General features: G+C 48.0%; 1 protein-coding gene across 19 annotated transcripts in view; it reads right to left on the bottom strand.

Moving 5' to 3' along the window:
- The window catches only part of PTPRF (protein tyrosine phosphatase receptor type F), a 1,358,330-nt gene that overhangs the window by 51,858 nt on the left and 1,280,892 nt on the right, over positions 1-25,580 (bottom strand). For 12 of the 19 annotated variants that reach the window (XM_063939338.1, XM_063939337.1, XM_063939340.1 and 9 more), the window contains 9 exons: positions 24,409-24,714; positions 23,506-23,699; positions 23,125-23,151; positions 21,860-21,977; positions 14,278-14,856; positions 14,087-14,184; positions 13,169-13,422; positions 12,965-13,055; positions 10,906-11,112 (listed from right to left, as the gene is read on the bottom strand). In XM_063939338.1, the coding sequence (XP_063795408.1) occupies positions 10,906-11,112; positions 12,965-13,055; positions 13,169-13,422; positions 14,087-14,184; positions 14,278-14,856; positions 21,860-21,977; positions 23,125-23,151; positions 23,506-23,699; positions 24,409-24,714 (1,874 nt within the window). The remainder of the gene's footprint in view (positions 1-10,905; positions 11,113-12,964; positions 13,056-13,168; positions 13,423-14,086; positions 14,185-14,277; positions 14,857-21,859; positions 21,978-23,124; positions 23,152-23,505; positions 23,700-24,408; positions 24,715-25,580) is intronic. The other 7 variants (XM_063939347.1, XM_063939349.1, XM_063939351.1 and 4 more) reach the window with 3 other exon arrangements.

Raw genomic sequence — 25,580 nt, 5'->3', positions numbered from 1 at the left:
AGATACATTATGCCACACACTGCAATGACCCTGAGACATTATATCACAATGCCCGTGATATAGTATACCACACACTGTAATGCCTATGACACATACCGCAATGCCCCTGAGACATTATACCACATACCACAATGTCCGTGATATAGTATGCCACACACCATAATACCTGTGACACATTATGCCACACACCGCAATGTCTGAGATACATTATGCCACACACCGCAATGCCCATTACACATTAAGTCCTACAGTAAGGCTTCTAATTACTTTTAAATTACCTGCTCATTGCCAGAGGTTTCATGCTCTTGGTTCCATGCACGGTGCCAGGGGTTTTCATGCTCAGGGTGTCATGCTCATTGCCAGGGGTATCATGTGCTGGGTTTCAAGCTTGTTGCCAGGTGGTAATATTCGTTGCCAGGGGTTTCATGCACTGGGTGTCATGCTCGTTGCTAGGGGGTAATGCTTATTGCCATGAATTTCATGAGCTGGGTGTTGTGCTTGTAACCAGGGGGTAAAGCTTGTTGCTAGGGCTGTGCTCCCAGTGCCACATATGCCCCCAGTGCCAGGTACACATATGCCCCCAGTGCCAAATATGCCCATCCAGTGCCAAATATGCTCCCCCAGTGCCAAATATATCCCCCCAAGTGCCAAATATGCTCCCCCAGTGCCAAACATGCCCCTCCAAGTGCCAAATATGTTCCCCCAAGTGCCAAATATGTTTACCCCAGTGCCAAATATGCCCCTTCCCCCCAGTGCCAGGTACAAGGCCCCCCCTTTCCCCCGGGCTTCCCTGCTGCAGTGCTGTTTTGGGAAGGCGGGACAAGGAGGGCACAGCGTGTGCCTCTCCTGTGTGTCCTTCCTGCGTCTCCAGCGACAGCGGCATGTCTATCAAATGAAGTGCCGGTTCGTGAGCCAATCAGAGCTCACGAACGGGCACTTCATTTAACAGACACGCCGCTGCCGCCGGAGCCCAAGGAGGGACACACAGGAGAGGCGCGCTCTGTGCCCTCCGTGTCCCTCCTTCCCAAAACAGAATCAGTGGTGGCGGCTAGGGCGCCCCGCAGCCCTGCGCGCCTCCAAGCGATCGCAGTGGCTGCAGACCTCTAGTTACGCCACTGTTCAGAAGATAGTGCTCAACGGTGTCAAATGAAGCTGAGTAGTCTCGGAGATTCTGACGTGAGTAGTGGGCTTTGGATTGAGCAGTGATCGAATCTTTGACCACCTTATAGCCCTCTCAGACCAAAAATGCAGGGACTAACCCGGGAATTCGGTCCCGGTATCATGAAGAGACATTCCCGGGTTGGGCCCTTTTTACACCAGCATTTGGAGCCGGGACATCCCGGGTCGGCACCTTTCATACTGAACCCGGGATGGCTCTGCATTTTATGAGAATGTCATTAGAAATTGCCTTTTTTAAAGCCCACAAAGCTGAGGTCATTACAGAGAGGGAGAGAGAGAGGAAGGGAGGGCAGGCCTGCTCGCCTCATTGCAGCAATCATAGCCGACGGAGTACCACTGTGTATGCCTGTTTTCCTGATTGTTTGGGCTTTACTGCTGTTTGACCCAGCAAGTGAGAGTCTGATGCTGCTTCTGACTCTGTGCTCTATAGTGCAGAGTTATACCTGGAGGAGGAGAGCTTTATTTTTGGCAGAGAGGGCCAGGACTCGGCGCCAGTATTTGTGCAGGAGGAGAACCCTGATTTCGCAGACTCTGGCTTCTGTTATGCGAATGAGTACCGCGACCGAGCGAAGAATGCGGACCAGAGACCGCCCTCATGGTGATGTTTTCATGGAGACTGTGGAGGCTTATCAAGATGAGGAGTGGATGAGCCACTTTCGCATGTCCAATACCTGCTGGACCTACTTACCCCTGCACTTACTATGCAGACCACCCACTACCGGACACCCATCCAGCCAAGGAGGAGACTGGTGATTGCGCTGTGGTGGTATGCTACACCAGGAGAGTACCGCACAATCTCCTGCTTGTTCAGTGTTGGGATCTCCACTGTCTGCAGTGTTATACACCAGGTGATGAAGGTTATACTGGATACACTATACAAAAGGTTTATCTGCTTACCGCAAGGACAGCGCCTAGATGACACCATCCAAGGCTTTGTGCGGCGTGGGTACCCTCAGTGTGCCGGTGCCATCGATGGGACCCATATTCCCATCATTGCCCCCCGTGACAACCCGGCGGATTATTATAACCGCAAGGGACGGCATTCCATTGTCTTACAGGCTGTGGTCGACCATAAATACTGGTAAGTTAATTTGTCAATGTTTTTTTTAATTTTTTTAAATGCAATGTACCTTTAATTTTTCTAAAAATTGTTCAAAAATTTCTTTTAGCTTCACTGATGTATATCGTGGCTGGCCTGGGCGAGCACATAACGCTCGTGTTCTTGCCAACTCCAATTTGTACAAGAGTGCGGAGGACAGGCAGGGTGGATGGCTTTTTCCCAGAGAGGTAAAAAAAAACTAAATATATATATATATATATATATATATATATTAGTGGTGGGCAACGATTAAAATTTCTAATCGCGATTAATCGCATGATTTTCTCAGATAAATCGCGATTAATCGCATTGTTATGCGCAAGATTCAATAATGAATTCAAAAGTAGTGTATTGCGCTCCTGATTGGCTGCCAGTACTCGAGTTCCGATTGGCTCGCTGGCGGCCACCAATACACTTGAAATGGCCCTGGCACTGTCACGGTCTCCATGGCTGCCCGCAGCTAACTACTGTATGCACCAACAGCTGGGAGGACGAAGAGAGCTGATTACAACTGCACAGTGCTAGGGGGGGTGATCGCCACAATCACCCTCCGCCAGGGCTGCCATCAGAAATGAAGGGGCCCGGGACTGACAAATGAGGCAGGGCCCCCCTCCCCACACAAACGCTGCCCCATTCCCAGTGGTGCAAGTAGAAAAAATGTCTTACGGGTGTGACCAGTGCCAGGTATACATGCCCCCTAGTGCCAGATATGCCCCCAGTGCCAGGTACACAAGTCCCCCCAGTGCCAGATATGCTCCCAGTGCCAGGTATACATGCCCCCCCCCCCCCCCCCCCCCAGTGCCAGATATCTAAATTCCCGCATACTTGCACCGCTGCCCATTCCTCCCCCCTGCATTCTACAAAACTTACATTTTGAGGGGACCCGGGAGGCAGCAGCAAAGATCGGGGCAGGGACAGCTGCCTGTGAACCGCCAGGCAGCCACGGCATGGAGGAACAGAGCTGCAACGCTATTATTACTACAGAGCCTCCCGTGAGCCAATCGGAGGTCACGGGCCGGCAGCCAATCAGGAGCTGCCAAATGGCAGCTCCTGATTGGCTGCCGGTCCGTGACCTCCGATTGGCTCACGGACGGCATTGTAGCTAGAATAGCGCCGCGGCTTAGCCTCTGTCCTTCCAAGGCAGCTGCCGGTGCGCAGCGTTAAAATAATTGTCGCTCGTTAATTAGCTAATGCGTTAACGCGATATTAACGCGTTAACTTGCCCAGCCCTAATATATATATATCCCTCCAATGTTTCTTTAAAGGGTTTGCCAGATTTCACTTTTGGTTGTCAGTTGTGATGGAATATGTGTGGCCTATAGTGTTCCTCTTTTTAAAAGGTTTATTGAAATAGGAGTCACTATAGATTGCTGTCACCTGCTTCACCCCCATACCTGTTTCAGCAATCAAGTGATACTCATACTCTTGTATTTCTTTTCAGAAATCAAAGACAGTGGATGGGGTGGACATCCCAGTCCACATCATTGGGGATGCAGCCTACCCTTTGCGGCACTGGCTAATGAAGGGGTACACCCAGCAGTTGCAGCTGTCTCCCATCCAAGTGGCATACACCCACACTCTGAGTTCGGCAAGGATGGTGGTGGAGAATGCCTTTGGCCGCCTGATAGGACGTTGGCGCTGCCTCATGAAGAGGAATGATGTTGACCTCAAGTTTATGCCCCATGTAGTAGCGGCCTGCTGTGTCCTTCACAACATATGTGAGCTGCAGAAGGAACAGTTTCCAGAGGAGTGGACTGTGAAGGACCCTGAAGTGACACCCTCTAGTGTAGATTTGGAGGTGTCTGTTGGGCAACATTCCTCTAGTGCCGAACTCATTAGGGAAACCATTTGTACCAACCTTAACGAGATGTCTGTTTTATCCTTTGTTTTAATTGCACAAAACCAATCTGTTAAATGCACAGGTATATATAGTGTAAAGCGTGGCATAAAATTATAACATGTGGGGAACACATAGCAAACATATAAATATAAAACAGAAAAAAATTAAGGATTGCTGCAGCTCTCTTTCCGCCTCTATAAAATGGAGTTGGCGGGCATCCTCCTGTTGCTGCATGTTGTTGTCCATGTCGCGCAGTTCTTCAACCAGCACCTTGGTCATAGCCCGTGGAGCTTGCTCCACTTTGGTGACTTTGCGTTTCCTCTTGGGAACTGAAAATACTGCAAGGGGAGTAAGGAGCATATAAGAAAAGCAGTGATGTGATCATACGTGTTTGTGGCATCCTCCCACATCTGTTTCCTCGACAGTCACAGCGTCCGCACTGTTGCCGGGTAAACTGTCATCAATCGGGTTGGCAGATGAGTCCAGATCGGGGTGGATAGGGTCATCTGTGAATAGTATGGGGGATGATGTTGATAGCCCACATTGGGAACTTTCCATGCTGTACTCACTCATCAGCAACCACAAAGGGTGAGGGAGTGGCAGAGCTGGAGGATGACAGGCTGATGGGGTCAGTGAGCGCAGTGTTGCCAAAAATGTATGCACATTGCTCATAAAACATCCAGTTGCGCCTTGCATACTCACTTTTGTTCCGGTTGTGGTCATGGATGCGGTTAAACTGTTTTTTTTTTAGCGTTTTCAGTTTATTCACCACTTGTTGGCTACGGATGATGCCCCGCGAGGCCAGGATCTTCACTATGTTGTGGTATATCTGGGCATCCTTTACAGTAAGAACAATTAAAGCTGTGCGCTCGGTGAGTGGTGGTGTATGTGATTGTCAGCAGCGACTTGGAAAGGGAATGCCAATCCCTCAGAAAAACACTCAATGGAACAAAAACCAAGTTGCGCTCAACAATTAAAGACGGAAAACATTTATTTTAAAAATTATAACAACAATTCTCCCGGAAGTACAATTAAAATGAATCAATTAACATAAAATCTACAAGGTACAAAATCACTGTGCCCACATAGGTTGTAATAGTGGAATTCCTATTAGGCAATTCCTGATGTTCTAAAACATATGACCCCAAGAATATTGTAGTAAATACAACAACAATAATGATTTTAGACTCTTATAATCAACAAATGGGTCTGTGTGCCAATAGTAACTCACTTATTACGTGGAAGTCCCAAACAGTCCTTATTCCGTACGGACGCGTATCAATTCCAATATTCCTAGAGTGGAAGGAACCCTTGCAATATGATTTTGATGCTCAAATGGATGCAAGGGTGAACAGATGGACTATGTCCAACAAAATGCTTAAAAGCTCCCTCACCTCCTCATTTGTCCAAGACATTGCAGGGCTGCAGGGGTTAAAAAAGCAATGAAGGAAGCAGCAAACTTATAGAGCTCCCTCAACAGTGAGCCCAAAAGTGCCCTATTCCAGCCCCAGGCAGCCCTACTGCACTATCACCCCACCTCACCTTGACTGCCGTCTCACTGTGTGCCCCGGGACGCAAATTCCTGAACCGGGAGGCGAGGCTGACGTCCTCACGGGCTGCGGCCTACACCTGCTCCTGAAGCCGGGACCTCCATTTACGGCTCAAGCCGGGACACGCAAGAGACCGTCGCTGCCCGCGATAGTGTGTGCACCGGAGTGCACTCTGAAGCTGGACCTGTGCCTAGGGACCCCGATTACCCGCTCAGCCCCCTGTCACCGCGGACGAGACACTGCGGAGCCGACCGGAGACCACCGGACGGCATATAGAGCTCAGGAGAGTGCGCCCGCGGCGGAGCCCCTGCCCGGGCCTCCCATCAGTCTCTTGCACTACCTCTCTCGCCAGGCCCGGAGACGCGTCTGGCCGGTAAAAGTGTGGCATCCACCATCTTAAGCCTGATCCCCGGCCTTTAGATAGCTTTGCTGAGTTCTCCCCCTCCCCCAGAGGAGTGTGCCCAGACCCAGCTTCCACACCAGTGCCTTCGTCCCCAGCCACGGACAGTTGCTTACTATACCCTTTGTGTGCCTCCCAGGCCTGGTCCAGTTCTATCAACTGCAGTGGGGGAGGAAGACTGTGCAGCCCTCGCTGTGGACATTACACACGCCAACTTGTCACCCCAGCAGCTGTGCCCAGTGAACTACCTGGCCCATTACAGTGCTGCAGATATCCCCTCTCCAGCTGACCTGAGCAATATATACTGGGAAACACTACAGCTATATCAGTACACTAGGTCTCACAGTGGCTCGGCTGAACCCATTTGGGTTTTTTTCATCCCGGCCTGGTCTCCTGATTTGAATACAGGGCGCAGTTATTGTGAAACTATACTTTTTTTTTTTATACATTAGACCCGGATTTTATTTTTCAGTCCTAAGATATCCAGACGTAGTATTGCTATGCTGCTGTGAATATGTGACCTAAGGCTGTCTTGATTTATTGATATATACCCTTGTGACGACCTGTGGTTCCCCTTGTCCCCTTTTTTTCTCTTTTTTCTTTTGATTATATACAATTATTTTTCAAAAAGCGAACCTATATTCGTATGTTGATTATGGCGCAGAATAAGAAAAAAAATCTTCAGACCTCTACAAATGTCTTTGGAAACAAGGCTAAAAGTGCTGCATCTCATATGGCCTGTCCAGAATCTCCCTCTTCCCCTGTCGCTTCGGAACCAAATATTGATCCACAGATCCAAGCAGTGAAAGGAGTACAATCGGCCTTTAAGCTGGAACTGTCTAAAGCGGTAACAGAATTCAAAACTGAGATTGCTTCTCTGGGTAATAGAACGGATCTTTTAGAATAAAAAACAGACGACTTATGTCGATCACAGCAGCGCCTTGATAAAGAACTTTCCAGGCTTCATGAGGAGATTGAATGGCTGAAAGAACGTCAAGAAGACCAAGAAAATCGATCACGCCGTAACAATCTTAGAATCCGCCACATACCGGAATCAATCCAGAGTTCCGCACTACCGGCCTTCCTAAAAGATTTGTTCCAATCCCTAGTGCCAGACCTTACTGAAGAGGACTCTATGTGCGATAGGGCGCATAGAGCTCTACGTTCCAAACCCTCCCCGTCTCAACCACCTAGAGACGTGATAGTACACCTGCACTACTACCGCTCGAAAGAAAAAAATTCTATCATCCACCCGTGATATCCAAGACATCACATTCCAAGAGATGCAGAGTCAAATATTTCAGGATCTGACCCCCTCGACAATTCAAAAACGCTGGGATCTTCAACCAATCACAAGAGTTCTTCGTCAACAACAGATCCGTTATCGCTGGAGATTCCCTTTCAAGCTTCATGTTTTTGCCAATAACTCGGTTCATGCTATTAAGACCCTGACGCAGGGACAGGAATTATTGGAAAAGCTTGATATTCTTTCAGAGGAAGCAACCTCTTCCGCTACCCCTGCGCTACCCCCAAAGTCCCAGCAATCCCGACCACCTCAACCAGAGTGGACAAGGGTGTCTCGTCGAAAAGAAAAGACTGGAGATCCTACATGATACTGACTGGCGGTTCCGGATTTCTCCATGGTTCCGACGCTGATTTACTGTGTCACCATATGTTTTTTGTTGAGAGACGGGACTGTCCTTTTGCACACTTGGTTTGCAGTAATGACACCCTTTCAATAGATACGCTATAATGTGGTTGACATGGCCTCTCCACAATATGATCATTTAAATATGTTCACGGTTATTTTTTATTGTTCCCTATATGGTACCCATTCCTTCACGCCCTTGACCCTCTCCTTCCCTTCCCCCCTCCTCTCTTTTCCTTTCCCCCACAGGTTCGATGATTGTAACCCCCTCTGGATGTTGGGGACTTGTTTTGAATATTTAAGCTCAGGCAGGAATTTATAGGTTCAGGTTTTTCAAACAGCCGCACTGTATGTCTTTGCCACTACCCCCCATGCTCCCTTTTTTCATTGTTCACGCCGACAGATTGTGTTTTTTGTGGCAGTTCCTAAGTGGGACCCATCTTTACAGGGTTTTTGCCCTTTTGGGTACTTCTTTGGCGTCTCATTTGGCTCAATGTGTCCAATGGTGCCGTCATAATGCACAAAAGATTTGGGTTAATATTAAGGCTGAAGAACTGGGCCTCACATCCACTTTCTCTCTTCTTTGGCTAAATAGAAATCCCGCCCACGATCTGTGAAGGCCCATCCAATTGTTTCTCGCTCCCTATCTATTTGGGATTATGCCAATAAGAAATACAAACTGGACCCCACCCCTTCTCCAATAATTCCCTTATTTCATAACCCTGACTTTCCTCCCGGGATGGTTAAAACATCTTTTCCCTGCTGGAAACGAAACAACATTCTATTTCTTAATGATATCACTAGAGACCTTCACTTCCCCCAATTTTCCCAGATGCAAGAGAGAGTAGATCTCCCATCCAAAGATTTTTTCGATTTCTACAGATTAGACACTTTCATTCTACAAAGGGTAACCTATTGGATAAAAGGCCCCTCGCCAATTTTGAAACTCTGCCTACGACGCTCCTCAACTACAGGTTTAATATCTACCTTATACACTTTATTGAATGAGGAAGCCTCTACTGTGCAAGATCCTCACGTTTCGGTATGGGAAAAGGATTTAGATACCCACTTAGATCCTGAAGAATGGGAGGAAATTTGGAGGAATGCCGCCTCCAGCTCAATTTGCGTTAAAGTTAAAGAAAATATTTATAAAATTCTGTATAGATGGTACTATGTGCCTTCCCGTTTAAGCACTATGTATCCCAATACTTCGGATAGATGTTGGAGGGGGTGTCAAGAGGAGGGTACCTTTATCCACATATGGTGGTCCTGTCCGAAATTAACTACACTTTGGAAAGGAATTATCACTCTTATTTCTCAAATCCTTGAGACCACCGTACCCCTCGACTCCAAATTTGTTCTACTACCACTCTGTTTTCCGTAACTAAATAGGCATCAAAATAAACTGATGCGACACATGATTTCAGCTACAACATGTCAAATTGCCGCAGATTGGAAGAAACCCACCGCGCCTCCATTACAAACAGTAATATCTCGTATATGGTACATTTATAAAATGGAGTACATGACAAGCTCTATTAATCACTCCGCCTCTTCATTTAATAAAATATGGGGTCCTTGGCTAGCTTCCCAGAATGTTCAATCTCCACACACACTTGCTGGAGCCGGGTGGACACTGCCGTGAGGTCGGGCGGCTGTGTGACATCCTCCTGCAGCGCTACTGTAGCACTGATCTCATCCGTCTGCCGGCGGCTGTCCCCGCGGCTCCCCCACCCCTCTCGTCCTCCGGGTCCCTCATCTCACTTCGGCTTGAAAAAAGTCGAATTGAGATGAGATTGAATAGGGGTTGTCGGATCCATTCCGACAAATGCATGTCGGAATGGTTCAGACGCTAATTGAATATACCCCATACTGTCCAGGACAGTGAGACTCTGAATGCAGTCTCTGGAAATAGCAGCTGAAGGTGCTGCTTGTGGTTCTCCGATGTTGTTCAATGCCTCTTCATTTATCTTATCATGAATACAATACACATCACTTAAAAATGGAATCACAAATACCCCACCAGTAAATGCACTCCTAGGGGTAGATTTACTAAAAACTTCTAAAGATGAAAAGTGGAGGTGTAGCCCAGAGCTGCATCAGATTCTAGCTATCATTTCTCTATTGCAACCAAGACAAATGACAGAATTTGATTAGTCGGTTACTATGGGCAACAGCACCATTTTTTAGAAGCTTTATTAAACACCCCAGACTGACTTATTTATAATAACAGAACCCTGTGACCCAATTGGTCAGCTGTGTGGAGACACAGAATTTAAAAGTCCAACTGCCAACCTGATATATAGGTCATTGAAGGTCATTACCCAACCTAACGTCCCATAATGCCAGGTCAAGTCAAGATCAGATAGGACATAATTTTTCGGTGGTGGCCACACAATGAGAAGTGTAACCAAGCTGACCGACCAAATCCAATGTTTGTGAAGCATAAATAATTTCATCTCCAATCATAGGGCGGTATTCAATTCTTTTCACCCTCTTCCACACCTGTTCTATTTCTGCTGACTGGCGTGGTATAATCATTTCAGCTCGCTACCCCTGCGGTAGCGAGGGTACCCAACTTGTTATGCAGCTAAACCGGACTACTATGGGCGCTATATGCGCGATTACGGGAACCACGTTAGAAAGGAAATTGGGTGTGATATATCATTTGAATTCCCCCCATAGTCTCTCTTAAAAACGTAGATTATGGACAAAGATGGGAAGCTGCTGGGTGCTAATTATTGTAATACTGAGAACGCTAAAATCTTCCACAACACCTGTTGTCTGTGATAGATATTTCCTATTTATCTAGACATTTAAAGATGACGGTTGTTAATAAGAACAGCAATTCAGACAACATTCCTCGTGGAGTAGTAACCTCTCAGTATTTACAGGCATTCCAGTAGCGGCAGTACGAGATATTCCTGAAATCGTGAACAATTACAGCTCCATAAGGACTGGTTTTACAACCAACGAACTTGAACACAAACATTTCCTGCTGCGTAATTTACTCTAGCAGCGCAGCCCAAAACCAAAACTGCTGATCTGTGCTGTGTCTTCTGCTGGTAATCCTGAGAAACATATTCTTACAGCGGCCAACCGGCTCAAAGCAGTTCCGGCTAATTTCTGTTGTTATATTACCATGTAAGTGATCAGAACGTATGCATTAAAGGGAACCCGCTCGCTCACCGTGTCACCGTCTTCTAGAGCCGCCAGCACAAAGCAGGTATAGCTCAATTCTGCATTCAGCGGCTTGTTCAGGAAACCATTATAATCCTTATTGTCGCCTAGAGTAAAGGATTCTGGGAGAGTGTTCAACCGGGCTGCGATGTATGGCTTGCTCCTGCTTGCTTGTCTTCTTTGCCGACGGGACCCCTGATTAATGGCTTCTAGGATCTAAAATGAAGACAATTTGGTTCCAGAGTCGCAGATTATATGGTTGCTAATATCCAAATATGAATGTTTTTATGGATTTATTTACATAAGACAAGTAATTAGTCACATAGCTGCAAGGCACACAGTTTTGCTATCCCAGTAACTCATAATTCATACTATGGGGGAGATTTATCAAAGCTTGGTAGATAAAGAGCCTAATTCAGACTTGATTGTAGCCGTGAAATATTTTGCACGGCTACGATCAGTTACTTAGAAATGCCGCGGGACGCCCAGCACAGGGCTAGTCCGCACCGCATGTATGGCTCTGTCCCACCGCACAAGTACAAATGCATCGCACAGCGGCAATGCTTTTGTTCTTGACGAGTAGCTCCCTGCCAGCGCAGCTCCTGCGTGCTGGCAGGGAGTTACTCGTCGCTGCCCGGGTTGCAGCGGCTGCGTGTGATGTCACGCAGCGGCCTGCCCCCTGCACGGTCTGGGCACACCTGCGTTGCCCAGACTGCGCACCTAAAATGGTGGCCAAACGCCGCCAGCCTGCCCCCTCCCACCCAGCGACTGCCTCAGCCTGTCAATCAGGCAGAGGCAATCACAGGGCTGAGATGGCCGTCGGCTGTCCGGCATGCGCAGTTCAGACCTGATCGGCTGCTGTGCGAAAACGCACAGCAGTTATCAGGTCTGAATTAGGCTCCAAGTACCAACAAATCAGCTTCTAACTGCCATGTTACACTGCATGTTCCCCAAGCTTTGATAAATCTCTCCTATGTCCTTTATGTTTTGTTTACAATGTAATTTTACACTTTAAGGCTCATGCTCATTGCTTTCCAAATGAAAACCATCGGGGACACAGTGATGCAGAACACGTTGCCCACAGGATGGCAATGAAATACTGGGATATTACCACAACAAATTGGTCTCCTCTGAGCTCTGTATATCACGGAAATATCCCCCCTCTATATGAATGAGCCCCTCTTTTCTCCTGAGTGGTAACAATAGTTGGAGGATGACATAAAAGTGGCAATAGAACAAATGTTCATTTCTATGACTAGGGGGCCTAGTTGTCAAGGCAGATTTGCATAACATTATATACAGATCACAGTTTCTGAATAATTTTATGTGTCACCGCTATGTACTAACAGCCTAATGCAGGAGATGTCACAGAAATCCCCTGTAAAAGGCTAACTATCGGTGCATATCGCAGTCCCCCATTCTTATCAACAGGGAATGCACCTGACCCCTATGTACCAAAGTATGGCCCCTCATATGGCGTAAACCGTTTTATGCCCATGGAGACATTCTCACAGAAGAGGGATCTTACTATCCCTCTGCCGCAGCCTCCAACTCGTGATGGAAGCTAGAACTGGGCCTGAACCCGATTTGTATGGCATTGTACAAACACAGGGAAGCGGCTGTGCAATTCCGTTCAAATAAAATGCAAATGCAGCACCTCAAGCCTGCATCTGTGAGATCTAAGTGCTGCGTCTGAGGATGCAGCTCAGATCATCATCGCAACCATTTTGAAGAACAGTGCAGGTTACCGCCCTCCCCAAATAGTGCAGTAAGTCAAAGATGCTGCGGCTGACAAGGCCCCTTCTGCACACGTGCGGGCTACCCACCATCGGATTTGTATTTAAACCATCGGGTTTACGTTCAAATCTGAATCAAGCCTGCAGTGAGCACGCCCAGTGTCAGATTTCCCAGAGGAGTCTTTCACAAATAACCCTTAATACCCCCGCCACCTACAACTGCAGGTTTCAAAACGTCACCAGATGACATAGAACTCATAATGAAAATATAGTCTGATGTCCCTTTAACTATCAGCCTACACTGTGGGATTGCTGAGAAGTCATCTACTCACCTGTTCCAGCTCCATCTCCTCTGGGCTCTGCCACCGAGCACTCAGGCCGCTGCTTGAACTGTCCAGTGGAAGAACCACAATGTAATACCACCTGCCAACAGAGAAGGACAGGGGGCTGAGGAAGCATGGGGGGCACACACTGACAAGTGCCGAAGACGCAGAGTAACACAGAGCTACTAGAACACAGTGCCCAGGAGTCCTCACCTCACAGGGGCCGTGGTCTGTACCCTCGGCAAGTGCAGAGTAAATCTACCCTCCTCCATATACTTGCTGGCAGAGGAAGGCTTGCTTTGCAGGACATCGGGTGCTGTACGGATGGACACTCGGTGCTGCAGCCCCCCAGCACTGCTTCCCCGGTTCATAAGCACAAAAGAATAGTCTGTGTCTGGCTGGAGGTTGTTGATCAGCTTGCGCATGGAATGACCGTCCACCTCCACGTTCAGGTTGTTGTAAAGAATCTAGGAGGATGAGGAGGGAGTTGTGAGAATACAGGACATGCAACAAACAAGCTGAGTGTGGCGGGTGGGAGGGGAACACCACACCATACAACTAATGTGACATATACTGAAGGGGGCTCAGATGACCTGGGCCCGCTTTTCTCAAAGGAACCTGGGCTTGTCTCGGGGGGTGGGGTTGGCAGGGGATGTGGACCAATTGGTGTTTTAGAAATGTGCTCATCTTGGTGTAGTGTTTAGGTTTAATAGATTCAAGAGATCACTCAAGCTAAATGACATTCCAGACCGCTTTCTCTTGTGTGTTTGTAAAGTAGCACAATAACGTTTGGTTTCAGGGTCTATGAGGAGACACTTGTTACAATACGTAATGATTAATACAGAAGTATCATTGGCTCTGACTCTCTGCATAAATAATCCACATTTTGGTTAGTAGTGACAACAAGCCACCAGTAGACCCAGCTGTGAGGACACCATAACACAGCGAATGCCAGGAGATACTTGGTGTAGACAAATAACTGCACTGCGATGAAACCATTATAAAGCTCAGACTACAGAGTGTCCTCAGCCAATGTTCCACGACTCGATCCTGAGTCCTGTGTGTGCATCCACGTCAAGCAGAATAACATTACAGAGAAGCACTGGGAGCCTCCTGATCTGGAACGCTGACCTTAAAAGGCACGGCAGGCTTGTATGAGTCCGGAACTTCCCAACTCAGCAAGACCGATGTTTTCATCACAGCGTTCACTCTGAAGTTCTTAGCAAACACTACAAGGAGAAGAAAAATAGGCTGTCTGTCACAACTCCACATAACACATAGCTACTGCAATGGAGAAGCCCTTGTCCTCCTATGATCCTTACCTTGATCCACAGGCATGGTGCGTGACTGTATGCTGGGGCTCAGAGGTCCGGCTCCCTTCCCAGTTCTTGCCCTGACCTTAATATCATAAGTAGTGTCTGGCTTGAGGTTGACCAGTGTAATGCGAGTGTCACGGGTGATGTTTGTGAGCTCCTGTGGACTGTTGATGTCCCGATACACCACGGTGTAGTTGGTGATGTCCCCATTGCGTTCCGCCAGCACGGGTGGATCCCAGGACACTTCTGTAGTGGATGTGGTGAGTCCGACCACCTGCAGGTTTTGTGGGAACCCGCTGGGCACGTCCTCCGGTGTAGAGATCTCCTTCTCGATTTCCTCCCCGAAGCCGGCCCGGTTCTTGGCGCACAGTTTGATGACGTAGGTGGCCCCCTTGTGCAGTTTGGTCACTGTGTAGTGATACTGGTTCTTGCCAAAGTCCATAGTGATGAACCTCTCCTCGTCCACGCGTTTATACTGCAGGCGGTATCCAAGCAGCTCTCCCACTATTTCTCTGGGCGGGTGCCACTGAATGAGAGCCGTGTTCTGAGATGTTGTGTCAATCACCATACTGGGCTTCCCAAGCACTGCAAACCATAGAGATGTAGATCTATCAGCTACTGACATGACTGTATGTTTATATTATCCCAAAGGTCCTATGTGGAACTGCTGGGGAGATACCTTCAGCAACAAATGCAGCCGACCTGCTCGTTCAAACACAAAACTTACCAAAATCTACTTAGTAATAGTTTCTAATGAATTTAGACGTGAATGTGCAACAAAGCACTTCCAATCTCTTACTTCATGAAAGTACTATAGCCATACAATATATTATAATTCTAGCAGGTAAACCGTGAAATAAAAAAAATAAGAATTTACTCACCGGTAATTCTATTTCTCGTAGTCCGTAGTGGATGCTGGGAACTCCGTAAGGACCATGGGGAATAGCGGGCTCCGAAGGAGGCTGGGCACTCTAGAAAGATCTTAGACTACCTGGTGTGCACTGGCTCCTCCCACTATGACCCTCCTCCAAGCCTCAGTTAGGTACTGTGCCCGGACGAGCGTACACAATAAGGAAGGATTTTGAATCCCGGGTAAGACTCATACCAGCCACACCAATCACACCGTACAACTCGTGATATGAAACACAGTTAACAGTATAAAACAATAGAGCCTCTCAACAGATGGCTCAACAATAACCCGATTTAGTTAACAATAACTATGTACAAGTATTGCAGATAAACCGCACTTGGGATGGGCGCCCAGCATCCACTACGGACTACGAGAAATAGAATTACAGGTGAGTAAATTCTTATTTTCTCTAACGTCCTAGTGGATGCTGGGAACTCCGTAAGGACCATGGGGATTATACCAAAGCTCCCAAACGGGCGGGAGAGTGCGGATGACTCTGCAGCACTGAATGAGAAAACTCCAGGTCCTCCTCAGCCAGGGTATCAAATTTGTAGAATTTTGCAAACGTGTTTGCCCCTGACCAAGTAGCTGCTCGGCAAAGTTGTAAAGCCGAGACCTCTCGGGCAGCCGCCCAAGATGAGCCCACCTTCCTTGTGGAATGGGCATTGACAGATTTTGGCTGTGGCAGGCCTGCCACAGTATGTGCAAGCTGAATTGTACTACAAATCCAACGAGCAATAGTCTGCTTAGAAGCAGGAGCACCCAGTTTGTTAGGTGCATATAGGATAAACAGCGAGTCAGATTTTCTGACTCTAGCCGTTCTGGAAACATATATTTCCAGTGCCCTGACAACGTCTAGCAACTTGGAGTCCTCCAAGTCCCTAGTAGCCTAGGCACCACAATAGGCTGGTTCAGGTGAAACGCTGACACCACCTTTGGGAGAAACTGGGGACGAGTCCTCAATTCTGCCCTATCCATATGGAAAATCAAATAAGGGCTTTTACAAGACAAAGCCGCCAACTTTGATACTCGCCTGGCAGAAGCCAAGGCCAATAACATAACCACCTTCCACGTGAGATATTTCAGATCCACGGTTTTTAGTGGTTCAAACCAATGTGATTTTAAGAAACTCAACACCACGTTGAGATCCCAAGGTGCCACAGGAGGCACAAACGGGGGCTGACTCTGCAGCACTCCTTTTATAAATGTCTGAACTTCAGGTACTGAAGCTAGTTCTTTTTGAAAGAAAATCGACAGAGCCGAGATCTGTACCTTAATGGAACCCAATTTCAAGGCCCATAGTCACTCCTGCTTGCAGGAAATGCAGAAATCGACCTAGTTGAAATTCCTCTGTTGGGGCCCTTTCGGCCTCACACCATGCAACATATTTTCGCCATATGCGGTGATAATGAGTTGCTGTAACCTCTTTCCTGGCTTTAGTAAGCGTAGGAATGACTTCCTCCGGAATGCCCTTTTCCTTCAGGATCCGGCGTTCAACCGCCATGCCAACAAACGCAGCCGCGGTAAGTCTTGGAACAGACAGGGCCCCTGCTGCCGCAGGTCCTGTCTGAGTGGCAGAGGCCATGGGTCCTCTGATATAAATTCTTGAAGTTCTGGGTACCAAGCTCTTCTTGGCCATCCACGAGTATCGTTCTTACTCCTCGCCTTCTTATTATTCTCAGTACCTTTGGTATGAGAGGCAGAGGGGAGAACACATAAACCGACTGGTACACCCACGGTGTTACCAGAGCGTCCATAGCTATCGCCTGAGGGTCCCTTGACCCGGTGCAATATCTTTTATAGCTTTTTGTTGAGGCGGGACGCCATCATGTCCACCTGTGGCCTTTCCCAATGGTGTACAATCCTATTGGAAGACTTCTGGAGGAAGTCCCCATTCTCCCGGGTGGAGGTCGTGTCTGTTGAGAAGATCTGCTTCCCAGTTGTCCACTCCGGGAATGAACACTGCTGACAGTGCTAACACATGATTTTCCGCCTATCGGAGAATCCTTGTGGCTTCTGCCATCGCCATCCTGCTTCTTGTGCCGCCCTGTTGGTTTACATGGGCGACTGCCGTGATGTTGTCTGATTGGATCAGTACCGGCTGGTTTTGAAGCAGAGGCCTTGCCGGCCTCAGGGCATTGTAAATGGCCCTCAGGTCCAGAATATTTATGTGTAGGGAAATAACCTGACTTGACCAAAGTCCCTGGAAATTTCTTCCCTGTGTGACTGCCTCCCAGCCTCAAAGGCTGGAATCCATGGTCACTAGGACCTAGTCCTGTATGCCGAACCTGCGGCCCTCTTGAAGATGGGCACTCTGCAGCCACCACAGTAGAGATACCCTGGTCCTTGGAGACAGGGTTATCAGCCTATGCATCGGAAGATGCGATCCGGACCACTTGTCCAACAGGTCCCTCTGAAAAGTTCTTGTATGGAACCTGCCTAATGGGATTGCTTCGTAGGAAGCTACCATTTTTCCCAGGACTCGCGTGCAATGATGCACCGCTACCTATTTTGGCTTCAGGAGGTCTCTGACTAGAGATGACAACTCCTTGGCTTTCTCCTCCGGGAGAAACACTATTTCTGGTTTATGTCCAGAACCATCCCCAGGAACAGTAGACGTGTCATAGGAACCAGCTGGGACTTTGGACTGTTTAGAATCCAACCATGCTGTTGTAGCACTTTCCAAAATAGTGCTACCCCGACTACCAACTGCTCCTTGGACCTCGCCCTTATAACGAGATTGTCCAAGTACGGGATAATTACAACTCCCTTTTTTTTTTGAAGGAGTATCAACATTTCGGCCATTACCTTGATAAAACACCCTCGGTGCCATGTACAGTCCAAACGGCAGTGTCTGGACTTGGTAATGGTAATCCTGTACCACAAATCTGAGGTACTCCTGGCGAGGATGGTAAATGGGGACATGCAGGTAAGCATCCTTGATGTCCCAGGATACCATGTAATCCCCCTCGTCCAGGCTTGGAATAACCGCCCTGAGCGATTCCATCTTGAACTTGAATTTTTGTGTTCAAGTATTTTAAATATAAAATGGGTCACACCGAACCATGCGGTTTCGGTACCCCAACCCGTGTGGAATAGTAACCCCGTCCTTGTTGAAGTAGGGGCACCTTGAGTATTACCTGCTGGGAATACCGCTTATTAATTGCCTCTAGCACAGCCTCCCTGCCTGAGGGAGTTGTCAGCAAGGCATATTTTAGGAAACGGCTGGGGGGAGACATCTCGAATACCAGCTTGTACCCCTGAAATACTACTTGAAAGAAACAGGGATCCACCTGTGAGCGAGCCCACTAATTGCTGAAATTTTTGAGACGGCCCCCCACCGTACCTGGCTACACCTGTGGAGCACCCGCGTCATGGTGTGGCCTCACAGGAGGCGGGGGAAGAATCTTCATTCTGGGAACAGGCTGACTGGTGCAGCTTTTTTCCCTCTACCCTTGTCTCTGTACAGAAAGGAAGCGCCATTTGACCCGCTTGCTTTTCTGAAGCCGAAAGGACTGTACCTTTGTCTGTGAGGAAACCTGAGGTAAAATTATTTCTTCCCAGCAGTTGCTGTGGATACGAGGTCCCAGAGACCATCCCCAAATAATTCCTCACCCTTATAAGGCTCTCTATGCGCTTTTTAAGTCCGCATCACCTGTCCAGTGACAGGTCTCTAATACCCTCCTGACAGAATGGACATTACATTTATTTTGGATGCCAGCCGGCAAAATATCCCTCTGTGCATCCCCCATATATAAGACGACGTCTTTAATATGTTTTTATGTTTGCCAACTAGTATCCCTGTTTGACAGGGTCACCGACCACGCTGCAGCAGCACTATCTGCAGGTCTCAGTCTAGTACCTGAGTGTGTAAATACAGACTTCAGGATAGCCTCCTGTTTTTTATCAACAGGTACCTATTAAAGTGGCCGTATCCTAAGACGGCAGTGCCACCTTTTTTGACAAACGTGTGAGCGCCTTATCCACCCTAGGGGATATCTCCCAGCGTAACTTATCCACCTGGCGGGAAAGGGTACGCCATCAGTAACTTTCTTAACGGGGGAACCCACGCTTTCACACACTTCATTTATTCATCTGATGGGGGAACAAAACACTGCCTGTTTTTTCTCCCCAAACCTAAAACCCATTTTTAGAGGTGCTTGGATTAATGTCAGAAATGTATAACACATTTTTTATTGCCGGGATCACGTCACGGATGTTCCTAGTGGATTGTGTATATGTCTCCACCTTGTCGACACTGGAGTCAGACTCCGTGTCGACATCTGTGTCTGCCATCTGAGAGAGCCGGCGTTTTTGAGCCCCTGATGGCCTTTGAGACGCCTGGGCAGGCGCGGGCTGCGAAGCCGGCTGTCCCACAGCTGTTACGTCATCCACCCTTTTATGTAAGGAGTTGACACTGTCGGTTAATACCTTTCACCTATCCATCCACTCTGGTGTCGGCCCCACAGGGGGCGACATCACATATATCGGCCTCTGTTCTGTCACCATATAAGCCTCCTCATTCAACATGTCGACACAGCCGTACCGACACACCGCAGACACACAGGGAATGCTCTAAACGAGGACAGGACCCACAAAAGCCCTTTGGGGGGACAGAGTAAGAGTATGCCAGCACACACCAGAGCGCTATATATATATATATATATATATACAGGGACTAACTGAGTTATGTCCCTAATAGCTTTTATATAATATACTGTATACAGTGCCAATTTTAATGCCCCCCCTCTCTTTTCCCTCTTACTGTACTGTAGAATTGCAGGGAAGAGCCAGGGAGCTTCCCTCCAGCCGAGCTGTGAGGGAAAAATGGCGCCAGTGTGCTGAGGAGATAGGCTCCGCCCCTTTTTCGCGGCCTATTCTCCCGTTTTTTATGGAATTCTGGCAGGGGTATTTACCTCATATATAGCCCCTGGGGCCATATATTGAGGTATTTTAGCAAGCCAAGGTGTTTTTATTGCTGCCTCAGGGCGCCCCCCCCCAGCGCCCTGCACCCTCAGTGACCGGAGTGTGAAGTGTGTGAGAGGAGCAATGGCGCACAGCTGCAGTGCTGTGCGCTACCTTGGTGAAGACAGAGTCTTCATGCCGCCGATTTTCCGGACCATCTTCTTGCTTCTGGCTCTGTAAGGGGGACGGCGGCGCGGCTCCGGGACCGAACATCAAGGCTGGGCCTGCGGTCGATCCCTCTGGAGCTAATGGTGTCCAGTAGCCTAAGAAGCCCAATCCGGCTGCAAGCAGGCGAGTTCGCTTCTTCTCCCCTTAGTCCCTCGCTGCAGTGAGCCTGTTGCCAGCAGGTCTCACTGAAAATAACAAATTCTAAGACTATAACTTTCTAAGAGCTCATGAGAGCCCCTAGTGTGCATCCAACCTCGGCCGGGCACGAAATCTAACTGAGGCTTGGAGGAGGGTCATAGTGGGAGGAGCCAGTGCACACCAGGTAGTCTAAGATCTTTCTAGAGTGCCCAGCCTCCTTCGGAGCCCGCTATTCCCCATGGTCCTTACGGAGTTCCCAGCATCCACTAGGACGTTAGAGAAACATATATTCTCATTATTAAAAGACATGAGATTTTGTTTCTGAGTCACGCCAATATTTGCGCAAATGGACGGTATTTTTCAACTGCGCACAAAAGTTGCACAGCGCATGCACTCCATGGTGTGTACGTGCAGAGCGCCTTATTCAGGTTTGTTAGCAAACCAAAAAAGCACACTAATGGGCAAAACCATGTGCACTGCAGGTGGGGCAGATGTAACGTGCAGAGAGAGTTAGATTTGGGTGGGGTGTGTTCAAACTGAAATCTAAATTGCAATGTAAAACTAAAGCAGCCAGTATTTACCCTGCACAGAAACAAAATAACCCACCCAAATCTAAATCTTTCTGCACATGTTACATCTACCCCACCTGCAGTGCAACATGGTTTTGTCCATTAGTGTGCTTTTTTAGTTTGCTAACAAACTTGAATAACCCCCAGAGTCACAGCAGCCATGGAAGGCCACGGTATCCAAAGTTTATTATAAATGTACTGGACATTCCCGGCGGGTACTATTCAAATACACAAAAATCTACCATCTTTATGGGTGTGTGACGGCAGTGTCGTAGGCGTGTTGCATAATTTGTTGGGAACTCAGATGATTAATTGCTCCCATTGGTGATCATGCACTGGGGGTAATTCCAAGTTGATCGCAGCAGGAAATTTTTTAGCAGTTGGGCAAAACCATGTGCACTGCAGGTGTGGCAGATATAACATTTGCAGAGAGTGTTAGATTTGGGTGGGTTATTTTATTTCTGTGCAGGGTAAATACTGGCTGTTTTATTTTTACACTGCAAATTAGATTGCAGATTGAACACACCCCACCCAAATCTAGCTCTCTCTGCGATATCTGCCTCCCCTGCAGTGCACATGGTTTTGCCCAATTGCTAACAGAATTCCTGCTGCGATCAACTTGGAATCACCCCCACTGATGGAGAATCTGCACGTAGCATGGGAATGGTGCGACTAAAAGGAGCACATTGCGGTTTTTCAGCTTCTAAAGATGCTCAAGTGCTTGTAGCAGTATTAGTATAAAGACGCAGGCGCAACTATGGCAAAAAGACGCACATACAGACACTGCACAATCAGCCCGATCTATTTACATTTACAATCACTCTCTGGTGGTACTCACAAGCTCCTGTAGTGGTCACAATTTTGGGTTTACTCCGCGCACCATCTCCTTTCGTGGTGTAAGCAGCCACTGTGATGGAATAGGTGGTCTCTGGAGCGAGCCCAGTTATCACCGATTCCTGAAATGTGTAGGGAAAAAAACAAAACAAGCCAACAAGGATTACTCAAAGCATGGCTGCAGTACTCCATTCAAACAGGAGGGGGAGCTGTGGGAACACGTAACGTATATTCAGCTATATTTCAAAGGTTGGAACCTCGCTCTGAGGGGATAAGTGGCTCAGTACGCTGCAAATCACTTATGTGAGGAGGAAAGCAAAAAATATTCCTGTGCTCTGTAGAATAATTATCGATAGAAGATCTTAGCAATTCTGCAAGGAGTGGACGTTGCAGCGTTTATCGTGTAACTTGCAATAAACTGGGCGGGCCTAGTGAAAACACAGAAATACTGCCATACATTTGTGATTTAGCAATGGAGGAATATGACACAGTGAAATGCAATTTGCACGAAAACAATCATTATGACCCATGATTATCCGCTGAGAATCACAACCACACAGAAGGGAGAGTGTCGGAGATGATAACCAGTCCCTTGTAGTCCTGAGCCCTGATCAAACCCTAATCTCCATGCAAGAACTGTACCCCTCTCCATGCCCGATACCAGGACTGGAGAGGCGAGAAGCAGAGAAGAGAAAGAAAGAGAGAGGATGTATCCAGCAGGCTATAGAATGCAGAATCCCGTCATTGAACCAATGATTATGCAGCAACAACATGGGGCTGTCAGAGACCTCACTGCCCTCCCCTGACTGGTATATATTGCGGGTGAGATCTTCTGCTGATATGGGTGAGATTACACCCTCGCCCTTAAAAAGGGGCATCAGAGTATATTCCCTTACAGGGGTATATTAAAACCACATTGCTCATTTAATAATTTGTCTCGTCTTCCACTCTTTCTTACGACACATGATAGAGAGGAGACAAATTAAGCAGCTATCCTGGTAGTTTGAAAAAAAAAAAAAACTGCCAATGATACTGAGGAAGTGGAGTCACCGTATATAGCAACAAAAGCTATGGTGGTTTTAATACAGAGTCACCTGCACAAATTTATATTGGATTATTGGAAATGGGAAGTGTAGGTCAACTGTAAGTTATACTAATTAGAGATGGGTTGATACGGCTTGATGTCCAGGTCTGTGACAGCCCCCTGCTCTCTGCAGACACAATGCGATCACGCAATCTGCCCACAGATGCCAAACATGAGATACTCACGTAATCTGCGGACTCCTCAGGTCTCCACTGGTAGGGACAGAGAGAAGAGGGGTAAGTGGGATATGCAGGCAAAGGATCAATGGGTTACAACAGCAGGCGTGGTACTTACAGGATGTTACTTGGGAGATACAGTTAGTGGGGGGTTGTGGGCATGTAAGGAATGTGCGGTTATTATTAGTGCTGCTACATAGAGGATACATGCTTTACATTGCAGAACACTCCACTGTGAGTGCTGCAACCTGGGACGGATTAGTTAGATGGGAAGGAGGGTGAAAAGTGGAGACCCAATGTCTAAGTCCAAATCTTGGTGGCTTCTGAATGCGCATTATTTGGGCATCATCTGAATAGTCTCAGCAGTAGGTGGGCATGTCACATCCTTACCTGAGCTTCAGCCAGCATGACATCCTTAATGATGGGGTTTCCCCGAGGTTCTCCACCTTCCAAGCGTACGTAAGTCACCTGGTAACCCCGTATCTGGCCGTTCTGCTTGGTGGGAAGAGGCGACTTCCAGGTCACACGCACAGATGTGGAGTTCACAGAGTCCACCTCCACCTTCCTAGGTGGTGCACTGGGCACTGGAGTAAGACAGGAACATAGCAATAAACCCTTCACTCAAAGTGCGCAGAATAGTGAAACAGAAAACAGGCCACATAGAGGTTCTAGACTACCAAGGAAAGGTGAAACACCGCCCAGCACTGCTTGAGGTACAGCATGAATAGTAATAAGCTGCGGTAAGCGGGTTGGACCACCCCTGGCTTACCAGCTGGTACTTGGTAAGACGTTCTAGATCAGAGAGCGCAGCAGGGACTGGCTGGATACCACTTATACGCAATCACCTGCCACCCTCTAAAGTTTGGCACGTCTACATTCAAGGGGTCCAATGGCTGGTAACAAAAGGGGTCATCCAACGCCATTAAACTTCCCATATTTAAAATGTAACAGTTCACTTGTATTACGTGCGATGTCTTTATTAGACGTATCATATTATCACTTTGGATGTGGACAGCTATTTGGAATTCATATTTACTTGAACAGCCTGTACTAAAACTAAAGACGGCGTGTCTGAAATACCTCCTTCTAAGCTCTGTTCATTCATGCCGTCACTTCAAACAATGTTGTCAGTGCAGTGATTTCCTCCACAGAGGACAGGAGAAGAATCAGGACATGAAAGGGTGAAAGCCACCAGCTCCGCGCTGTGTCTCAGGAGAGTTGAGAGGAGTGAGATAAGCAGGTGAGAGAGATGCCCATTGTGCAGATAGGTGAGATTGGATCCCGGGCACTTACCATCCTCATCTGTCCGCACAATGACGGGGGAGCTCTCAGGCCCGGCCCCTACGTCTGTATGGGCTCGCACCCATACTCTGTACTCTGTCCACTTCTCCAGATCCTTGATCTCCCAACTGGATAAGTCTGGTGGGATACTGTCCACAACATGCCGGGATGTGTCCTCCCCAGCCACGGCTTGATAGGCCAGAGAATAGCGGGTCAGGGCCCCATTGCGGCTGGAGACCGGCGGAGCCACCCAACTTACCCGGATGGCGGTGGAGCTAAGACTGGTAGACTCCACATCCTGTGGCGGGGCAGATGGTGCTGAGGATGAAAGAAACAAAAAAAAAAAACGCAGGCAAGGGGAGGAAGATGAACATGATGCACAATGACAGGGATGCAAAATAAAACACAGCCTGTTACACTGGTACCAATAGCAAGACTGTTTACCTCCAAGACGTCTTACTACGTAACACTCTCCTTCTGCTCTCAGCAATGCACCTTCATGGGGAAACCGACTGCCCACAAGCCACTAACTATGGCCCCAGAGCAAGGCAATCTGAGCACTTCAGATTAGCGGAACTACAAATTCCATCATGGCCTCAGGGCATGCTGGAACTTGTAGATCCACAACATAAAAAAAAAAAACATATGGCCTGATTGGACATGCTGGAGCTGCTAGTTCTACAACTACTGAAGTTCTACAGCCTTGGTCCTACCCTGGATCTCAATATGGCATATTCGAGTTGAACGCTAGCTGCATTCGTTCGCTGTGCAGCGATGAGGCAAAAAAACTGCACTTCTGCGCATGCGTATGCGGCGCAATGCGCACGCGCATCGTACTATTACAACGAACTATGTCGTTTTACACAGGGTCTAACGAAGCATTTCAGTGGCACTGGCTGCCGCAGAGTGATTGACAGGAAAGGGGCGTTTCTGGGTGTCAACTGACCGTTTTCAGGGAGTGTTCTGAAAAACGCAGGCGTGCCAGGAAAAACGCAGGCGTGGCTGGCCGAACGCAGGGCGTGTTTGTGACGTCAAAACTGAACAGTCTGAAGTCATCGCAAGCGCTGAGTAGGTATTGAGCTTCTCTAAAACTACCCAAAAAAACTTTGCCGCGGCTCTGCGATCCTTTCGTTCGCACTTCTGCTAAGTTAAAATACACTCCCAGTGGGAGGCGGCATAGCGTT

Source organism: Pseudophryne corroboree, chromosome 9, assembly GCF_028390025.1.
Source record: "Pseudophryne corroboree isolate aPseCor3 chromosome 9, aPseCor3.hap2, whole genome shotgun sequence".
In the NCBI taxonomy this organism is placed as follows: Eukaryota; Metazoa; Chordata; class Amphibia; order Anura; family Myobatrachidae; genus Pseudophryne; species Pseudophryne corroboree.
The sequence above is the reverse complement of the archived record's forward strand: the minus strand, read 5'-3'. Positions and strand labels throughout refer to the sequence as shown.